The 9739-nt window shown below is 39.9% G+C and overlaps 1 protein-coding gene across 1 annotated transcript; it reads left to right on the top strand.

Annotated features, from left to right (window-relative positions):
- The first annotated feature begins 318 nt into the window (after nucleotides 1-318).
- Nucleotides 319-8994, top strand: LOC147864230 (TPR repeat-containing thioredoxin TTL1-like). Its single transcript, XM_087319996.1, has 7 exons — nucleotides 319-2336; nucleotides 2860-3052; nucleotides 3256-3425; nucleotides 4256-4589; nucleotides 7171-7375; nucleotides 8188-8294; nucleotides 8377-8994. The coding sequence occupies exons 1-7, from the start codon at nucleotides 553-555 to the stop codon at nucleotides 8527-8529; spliced, it is 2946 nt and encodes a 981-aa protein (XP_087176122.1). The 5' UTR covers nucleotides 319-552; the 3' UTR covers nucleotides 8530-8994.
- The last annotated feature ends 745 nt before the right edge of the window (nucleotides 8995-9739 follow it).

The following is a 9739-nucleotide window of genomic DNA, read 5'->3' as shown; positions in this document are numbered from 1 at the left end:
TGGGTATGGGTATGGGTATGGGTATGGGTATGGGTATGGTTATGTGTGTGTGAGGCGCAAACAGAGAGAAGCAGTAGTTTTCCTTCTTTCCCGAGTAATGGTACGATCGATACTTTTCCTTTTCCTTTTCTAACTCTAATCCGCTTCCTCTCTCTCTGTACAGAGCCCGAGCTCGCCATAGCCACAGGCTACAGTCATATTTTCTCCTCCCTTTTAATTAATCAAAGCTCCTCTGTTTCTTTTCCTTTCATTTCATTATTTATCCAACCCACTTCTTCTTTTCCTTTCTGTACTCGTCTTTTCTTCCTTTTCTTCTTTCATAATGCAATGCTTCCCCTCCTCCTCCTCCTCTTCTTCTTCTTCTTCTTCTTCTTCTTCTCTGCATACAAATCTACCTTCTCTCAAGTGTCAAATGCGCGCCTCCTTCTCCACTTTAAGCTCATACCTATCACAAATAGCCTGATTATTTGACCTTATTATCTACTTTCTGAGCTGGGCCATCGTTTACAGATCTGATCTATCCAATCCTCACTATATTTCACTACTTTTTCCATGGCTCAATGCCGAGCGGAAGAGAGAAAGCATCATAGTGCGATGGATATGTATGTGGGTATCCTCCATAGCAAGCTTCATAACCCAAGTATGGAAGCAGAGAAGTATCAGCATTGGTCCAGCTATGGCTCCAGTGCAGAGAACTTTAGTAGGAAGGAACCCATTTCTACTAACAAGAATTCTCACTATAGTAGAAGCTTCAGAGAGGACCCAGATCTGAAACCAAAAGCGCATGCTATGAAACAAGACGCAACATCTGTACAAGAAGCAAGCTCTACGAGGAATGGGCGGTATGGATCTATCAATGTGATTAAGTCGAGCCCATCGGATGAAGAGCTCTCTCAGCCCATCCACCCGAAGAAGTACAGCGACAGTAACAAATCTGCAATGGATCCAATGGAATCCCCCGACAAGGTAAGGAATTGTATGGATTTCAACAACGAGAAACTTTGTGATTCTAGAGATTATCCTCAAAGCCAGATGAAGTCAGTGGATCTGGCTAGCTCTAGTGCTTCAATTTTCAGAGCCCATGATTCTGGTGATCATGCTAATCATGCTGTGGCGTTGAACAGTGAGAAATTATATGATTCTAGAGGTTTTCCTCAGCCTATCAATACTGGGAAAGTCAAGAAGGCTTTGGTATCAGATCCACATGCTAATGACCCTATTACTAAAGGTAGCACTACGGAACCTCAAAGTCAGAAGAAGCCAGAGGATGTAGCTACAGCTACTTCTAATGGGCCCAGCCTGCGAAGCCATGATTCTCCCAGGACCCACAAATCGGCAGAGCAAACCGTAGTGACAAGTGGGCGGGCAAACAGTGGGAATTTTGGGAACAGCACTCGCCTTTACAAGTCAGGCGAGCAAATGAATGCCAATGTTAATAAAGAAAGCAGCAATCAGGGGGGTCTTATTGTGGGGGCAGATTCAAGCCCTACCACAAATTTCAAAGAGGGGGGCAGGAGATGGTCGTCTACAGGCAGTGTGGATTACCCACCAATCTTCATGGGCTTAAGCTCCAATGCTAAAGACGGAGACCGAAGAGCCTCTTTCAATGGAGGCCTCTCTGTGTCCGATGGAGGTAGCCCCATAGCTAAAGATTCGTGGAGGAGATCTTCCACCGGAGGATATGGCAGTGCTGATTCTTCATGTCTGGGTGGAGCTGGGCACTATACCAAAGATTTGGGATCTCGGAGCAATATATTGAATACTAATAAGGATAGTTCCTCAAATGTGAGCCTTAGAGGTATGGGCAACATACTAGGTGGCGGGAACATGAATGGAAACTTAGGTAAACCAAAAGCTTCCTCAGCAAGCAAGCCTGGATGCACGGATAAGGTAGAGAGCTGCGTGGTGAAAAAACCGGATGATGCGACGCTTCCGATCTCCCATCCGATCAATAGCAACCTGGGTAATATATGTGCTGGTGGCCGATGGAATCCGAGTGTACCTACGGGAAACATTCTCAACCATGGGTCCATCTCGAGATCTAGTAACAGGATCGCTGAGGAGCCAAAACATGGGGTGTGCCAAATGGATGACCCTGAGGAGATTAAGAATGCTGGAAATGAACTTTACAAGAAGGGGAATTTCGCTGAGGCTGTTGCCTTTTATGATAGATCCATTGCAATTTGTCCAAACCATGCACCTTATAGAAGCAATAGGGCTGCTGCCCTGATTGGATTGGCTCGTTTGGGAGAAGCTGTTCAAGAATGCGAAGAAGCAATTCGATTAGATCCTTGTTATGCTCGAGCTCACCATAGAGCAGCTTATCTCTATGTCAGGTTAACTTCACTCGCGTTTTTCTCACAGATATGTCTATGCATAGTGAGTGAGCCTTGTTTTTTTTTTATCATGTTTCTCTTTTCTGCACGGCCTTTTGCATGTTTTCAAGGCATGCTATGGTTATGGAAACGCATCTTCATAGAAGAAAAGTGTTAGTTTAGCTGATATGTAGTGATCTCAAAAGTAAAAATACAAATGCTTTTGCCTTATTTCAAAGATATTTTTAGATTGTAAGTGTAATTAATGTTCTTAAAGTAAAAAAGGATAAAAATATTTTGGCAAGCATGATTAACTAAGGACATAACCTGTGGTGTAAGCCTGAATCTCAACATTAACATTAGAAAGCATAAGCTTTACTATTACACTATCATGTTTATACATTTATTTCTTGTAGATGCCTAGAAGCGATACTTTCACATTGAGAATCAGTGCATCGTATCTCCCCATTGCCTCTTTCCACAGCGATCACTTATGAATATTCCATATTCATTTCCATAAATGTCCACTCTATTTTGTTTACAGGCTGGGTCTGATTGAGAGTGCGAAGAGACACTTAGCTGTGACATGTCAAGCTGATGCCAAAGAGATGCAGAATCTCCAGATAGTTGAACGCCATATCTCGAAATGCATTGAGGCAAGAAAAATGGGCAATTGGAGAAACACTTTGTCTGAAAGCAATGCTGCAATTACCGCCGGAGCGGATTCAGCACCGCAGGTATAAGAATTGGAATAGATTGACTTCCTATCATCTACTTGAATTATAAAATTCAGAGCTAATATTGATAATAATATTCAGATAGTTCATAATAGTATATAGGTAGCTCTTTCACGTAGTTCATAATATGCTATACTTATATTATACATGTTGACAATGCATACATATCTCATAAACATATATATCTATAATATCATGTACAGATTCTTGGCTACAAATCTGAGGCTCTCTTGAAGTTGCATAAACAAGAAGAAGCAGAGGTGGTATGCACTGAAGCTCTGAAACTGGAAGCCTCCTTGTGCAAGCTAGGAGTGGTGCCGGCTGACTCGTTTTTGCATATGCTACGTGCCCACATAGAGATGTCTCTGGGAAGGTGAGTTGGGTGGATGAATTTGCAATGAATTATGTGCTTAAAACTATATAGGCTCCCTGCAGTGTAACGACTCTCAGAAAGTGATAAGTGGGTTGAGTAGTTACATTTTATTGTAAATTTCCTTAGAACTAGGTACGATCCATTTCCATTTTGAGATGTCCATTGGAAGGAAACTTAAGTTAAAAAATGGACATTGAAGAATGTATGTCCTTAAAAATATATAGGCTCATCCGTTTCCACATTGTGATGCTCCACTAGTTAGTTGAGTCAAGAGTTTACGTTTGAAATAAGTCCGTAGTAATAGACTAGCTCTGTGTACCCACCATCAATACGCCCCTCAGAAGTCTGGTGAAGTTGAGAATCTACATTGCAATAATTTCTATAAAATAGATAGTGTCTGCCTGTGCCCACAATTAGATATCCCGAAAAAAGTGGGTTGAGTTGACAATTTATATCGAAACATGTCCTTGGAACTTAGCAGGCATCTCAAGATGTACATCACGAGGTGGAGTAAGGTTGAGTTGACAATTTATACCGTCTTATGTCCTTGGAACTTAGCAGGCATCTAAAGATGTACATCATGAGGTGGAGTAAAGTTGAGTTGACAATTTATATTGAAACATGTCCTTAGAACTGAGCAGGCATTTCACGATGTACATCACAAAGTGGTTTGAGTTGATAATCTGCATTGAACTGTGTTCCTATAAATAACATCCTCAAAATGGGGTAAGTAGAGATTTTATGTTGAGACTTTTGGTTTCTCTTTTTAACCCATGTAGTCTTCTCGGAATTCTCTCTCTCTAATATGTGAGGAAGCTTTATATATACAGGTTTGATGATGCTATTCAAGCTGCCGAGTCAGCTGTGAAACTTGATCCTCGCAATCCTGAAGCAGTTGGTTTGTTAAGGAAGGCACATGCGGTCGGCCAAACGAGGAGGGTTGGAAACAAACTTTTCAATGCTGGCAAATTCTTCGAGGCGTGTGCAGCGTATGGGGAGGGTCTGGAAAGCGACCCGACAAATGCTGTCCTCCTATGCAACCGTGCGGCTTGTAGATCCAAGATCGGCCAGTGGGAGAAGGCTATCGAGGACTGCAATGCAGCACTGAATGCCCAGCCGAATTACATCAAAGCGCTTATGAGACGGGCTAATTGTAGTTCAAAGGTGAGGTTTGATCAAAGTTCATTGTGTGTGAGAGAAAGAAAGAGAGATATATTAATGTCTACCAGAGGCCGAAACTGTCCTATGAGACAAATCATAATTCCAACTTTGGAGGACTTTCAGTTATCTGTACTGAAAAAAAAAGATGTAGGTTTAGTAAAGATCCATGATAATGATCTTAATGTATGAGGTGTCTTTACAATTGGTAATGATTCTTGGGATGCTTTTGTAAGCATGAAGTGCATGACCTATATGTATGGGATGGGGTGAGTGATAGATCAAGGCAATGGCCACTTATACTGATTTCATATTCATGCGTATTTGGACATGGAGAGAACAAGGCTTGGCCAAAGTGAGGTGGGCTAGCCATCTCCAACTTCTGTCAAAAGGTGGACTACGCCATAAAAACTGCCATTATCTCCTGCCATCGGAGGTGCTTCCCTGGCTTCAGAGACCTCTCCATTCTGGATCAACCTATGCTAGAGAACCTTCGAAGACAAAAGTTACAATATATCTAACTTGAGAATCTCATATGTGCTGAAAACCAGATTCCCTCATCTGTTTTTATCTTATTTACTTTTATATTTACTGAGTAATGCTTATTTTATTTTGATTTATTGTTCTCAAAGACGAGACAACACTTAAGATGTAATTTTGGCCTCTTAAAAGACGTTAATGTATCTTTCTTTCTTTCTTTCTGAGTGCCTTATAAGTTGGGCACCTGTACAGAAAGTTCTCTTCACTCTTGACCTCTCCATCACATAACTTGAGGTAGCATGGCTGGAGTTGGTTATCAAGGTTTCACTATTTGGAATGATGTTTCTACCATCATGAAGGGTGCAGACAATTCAACTCAGATGATCTCATGTGTGGTGGAGACTCTGTTATGTATTTCTGTCACAACATCATGACTAGTGGGAACTCTATTTATGTCCACACATGGAAGGGGAAACCCACATGGTGCATCATACATGAGGGTGGGGATGACCATGATGTCAAATAACCATACCTTGATACAAGGTTCTCATGTAGTTATGCTTGGTGGTATTATCATTCTAGCATGGTTAGTGCTGCATATCCCTAAGTGAGGCAATCTTACATAGAGAAGCTAGCAATGGTGCTTCTAATTGTGACACCTATATAGACATATAAATCTACTACGTCCACATAGCTTCCTTCTAGGGTGAAGTTACCTTATCAGCATAGATGCGTGGAATATTATGGCCTTTGTCCTTTGCAGGTTCACTCTGGGGTCTGGTTGTTTGATACAACGTTGATGTGATATAGTAGACTTGGTTGAGATAAAGATGCCAAGTTTATGTGAATAATAGAAAGAAGGTTGTAGTTGTGTGCCTAAGCTGTCAATACCTTCATTGCCTCATCAATATAGTCTACGGAGGTCAGGGGAGAGTGGGGCATCCATCTGTAGTGCCCCAACACACTTGAATGATCCCAATACTTGCTCATCTATGCATATATTGCCTGCACATGTTGGAGGGAGTTTTCAGTATGCAGAGTCTTTGTAGGAAACTTTTCCTTGGTACAATATCCAGAGCCTTAGTCCACCACACCCCCAAATCTTGGTTTATTTGGGGCTTGCATCTTGTCAACCTTAGTGTAAGTTCTAATACCTGGTTCAACCACCGATCTATAAAGTTTGGAGAGTGTGGCCATAGCTAATCATGATAAGGTTTAGGTGTCTAGTTAGGGGGATCTTTTGACTTCTGGATAGGCACAATTATGTGCACGGTGCTGAAGATGCTGGATGTCCTCATCCTCGATTAAGGTTGAATAAGGCATATGTACTGGTGGATATTTGTGGTATTAGGTATTGGTGAGGGGCATGATATAAGCTCTCCCTCTAAGAATGCTGTAGCTGTGGATCCTTGATCGGGTTTGGGGTTTACTGATACATTGCAATGTAGTGGCCATGAGTCTCTGCTCGTTAAGAGTTGGTACAAATCCCAATATCGTGCATCCTCACAGATGCACCTTTTTTAGTGTGCTGAGAGTGCTCACTTGTTTGTATAATTTCCTCAAGATTTACCTTGTACAAAGTTGGTGGTACATCTCTTTGCATTGCTCGTACCAATGTGTATGAGAGAGAGCCAACTGAGCCATAGTTGAGATGGTTGTGTCAAATTTTGAGACTGAGGTCATTATTTCGGTACACCGGTATGGCATGAAGTTTAGGAGTGATATAAAATGTACCAAATAGTTTAGAAAAAGGGATACACAGTGTAGCAGAGATGTGTGAAAAGTAAGGTTTTGGACCCATGACCTTGAGTCAAAAGCCTAAATATTAATAGTGTATCACTAAGGTAAGTCCATTGAGAGAGAGATTGATTGATGACTCTTATGCACATTGACAATGGAGATATATACCCTTGTGGTCTATCACATTAAGCATTTTTCCATTCCATTTTGATTTTATTTGTCTTTTTTAGGTGTTTTTGATTTGCTTAGTGGTTGTACAACCTTGTGTATTCTTTTAATTTTGTATCATATTAATACAAAACCCATCATGATGAGAGGGCGCTTATTTATTTAATTAAGTTTTATTTAAATGTGAACCTACCACCAGCTCGAACAATGGGAGGATGCCCTCAGGGACTATGAGGTTTTGAGGCGGGAATTGCCGAACGATATGGTGGTTGCCAGAGGCTTCTTTGATTTGCAAGTTGCAATGAAGAAGTCAAGAGGCGAGGAGATCCATAAGATGAGATTTGGTGGAGGTGTGGAGGAGGTTGTTGATAGAGATCAGTTCAGAGAGGTTGTCAATTCTCCAGGTTGGCAAGCTCAAACTCTTTTACTTAGTATAGATACAGTATACAGTCTATTATTCTGAGTAGCCTAGTTGTGAATTTCCTTTGCAAAATGGTCAATTTCTTGTACTGAAAATGAAATGAAGTGAAATTAATTTCTTGATTTACATAAACCCTAAACCCTAAACCCTATGTATGTATGTATGTATGTATGTATGTATGTATGTATGTATGTATGTATGTATGTATATGTGTCAGTTTGTAAGTTTGAACTCCATTAAGAAAAACTAGCATGGTCGTTCTTTTTCATTTTCACATGAATCTTATACTTTAATATTCAAATATATATGCATTAATGCTTTCCATACCAAATTTTCCTAGTTGCCATTCTGATTAATCGAATTATCTAATTTAATCTCTAATCTAGTTCTCATGATGTATGTGTATGTAAATGTTAATCAATCCATCCATAAATTTGCACATGTAATCAATATCCCATTTAAAGGTTGGTGATAGTGAAGTTAAAGTCAATAATACCGACATTCCTCCCATGAAGTTAAATAGTTTGTTATTCTTGAAACCCAGTAAGTTATTGATTCCATGAAGTTAGGAAAAAGAAACATGAAAACTTTCACCAGGGTTATATGATGATATCCACAGAACTACTAAGGATAAAGCTAGTAACACGTTCCCTTGTAAAAACATATAAATGGGGGGCCAACTATGTATTTGAACTCTTGGCCTTGGTTAGCCCCCCCTTGCTGGCCATGTTTTTGTGAGAAAATAGCCAAATTTTTTTAAACTTCAGCTAATTTGTTATTTTTATTCTTTTGTAGGATTGTCTGTTGTAGAATTTGTCACCCAACGAAGTGATCGTTGCCGAGAGATTTCATCGTTTGTTGACCAACTATGCACAAGATATCCGTGTGTACATTTTGTGAAGGTGTGTAATATTTTTTGGCATTCTCTTCTTTACTCTCCAATTGAGTTGAATGGATGTATTCTTGGTTAATTCTTTTGTATAGGTGGATGTGGATGAGAATCCTGTGATCACGAAAGACGAGAGTCTCACGTTCATCCCGACATTCAAAATTTTCAAAAATGGGCAGAAGTTAAAAGAAATCTTGGGCCCAAGTGAAGAAGCATTGGAATGTGCAGTGAAGCATTATAGCTTTTAGGCAAATGTATTCAGAAGTTGAGTGGCTTTCACACACAGAAATGAAGGAAGAAAAGAAGAGGAAAAAAGCTATAAATTGAACGGATTGAGGAAAGGGTAATCGACTGTCTTCCAGGGTTATAGTTACCACAGATGGAGCCAATTCCTTCAAACTTTTATAGAATGTTTGGCAAATAATGATCTCCCCTATTCAGTGTGTTCTGTTTATTATTGATTGCCAACTACATAGCTAAAAAGGAAGGCTTCTATATAGCTCTAGAGGGGGGAATGTGTAGGAGGCCATGGGTAGTAAAAGATGTAAAGGTGGAGCCTTTATATCACACACCATTTTTTGATCAGTTTGATGAATGAATGCTTGTGGTTCACTAGGCTTTTCACAACTTCTACACAGGATACAATCAAATCTACTTCTGTAACAAACATTTATGCCATCTGCCTAATATATTAACAATCATTACAATTTCAATTTACTTCTCTTGATATGTATAGCTTAAGATAGTTTCATTGTTACTTGGTAGTCTTGTTGCTCCCTTTGTCCCTGGTCAAGCGAAGGTGGTGTCAATGTATATGTCTACAGGGGAGACGGGACAAGATGTGGACTCCTCCGTGTTTGTGAGGAATCTTGTTCTTTTTTTGTCCCTGGTTGAGTTAAGCCAATGATTGTCATTGTATCACATCTCATCTTGTCCGCTTTGGGAAAGCCGAAGGCCTGACTACTCGACTTCTTTTACAAGGATTTTTGAAGGAATCTTTTGAGAGGGGATCAGGTGTACAATTGGGGTTCTTGAGTGAGACTTCTGAGTTTCCAAATTCCATTACCTGTCCATGTATTAGGTAGTATATCACAAACACAACCCCTTTGCTTGTCTTCTGAAAGGCCAGGGGAATATTGTAGTTGTCCGAGCTTGATTGGTCATGATGAAAAAAAAGCAGTGTAGTAGTCAAAAGCTAGCATGTTTGTGGAAAACATTTGCTATTATGATATAGAATATATATAAGAGTACCCAACAATGTTTCAGTGTGCGGAATGCAAATTATTTAGTGAAGATAAAGTATATACATACGTATATATGCGTATAGCAAGCACAACATAAATGCTCATTTTACCATTCCTTCAATTGAATGCCCTTTGTCTTTTGTATCCTAAAATATTTCACAAAATGCTCATAAAAGTTTAAAAGTTTTATAATTTCCATGATTGTTATTGAAAA

This window comes from Azolla caroliniana, unplaced genomic scaffold (assembly GCF_043228905.1).
Source record: "Azolla caroliniana isolate FFs.n. ecotype wild unplaced genomic scaffold, voAzoCaro1.0.p SCAF_5, whole genome shotgun sequence".
Taxonomy (NCBI): domain Eukaryota; kingdom Viridiplantae; phylum Streptophyta; class Polypodiopsida; order Salviniales; family Salviniaceae; genus Azolla; species Azolla caroliniana.
Note: the sequence above shows the minus strand (reverse complement) of the source record. Positions and strands in the feature narration are given on the sequence as shown.

What these genes read in the sequence shown, in the direction of transcription:
- LOC147864230 (XM_087319996.1), top strand. Translation starts at nt 553, where the DNA reads ATGGCTCAATGCCGAGCGGAAGAGAGAAAGCATCATAGTGCGATGGAT. An exon ending in GGGCTAATTGTAGTTCAAAG is followed by an intron (nt 4,590 to 7,170) that starts GTGAGGTTTGAT and finishes ACCTACCACCAG; the next exon opens with CTCGAACAATGGGAGGATGC. An exon ending in CGTGTGTACATTTTGTGAAG is followed by an intron (nt 8,295 to 8,376) that starts GTGTGTAATATT and finishes TCTTTTGTATAG; the next exon opens with GTGGATGTGGATGAGAATCC.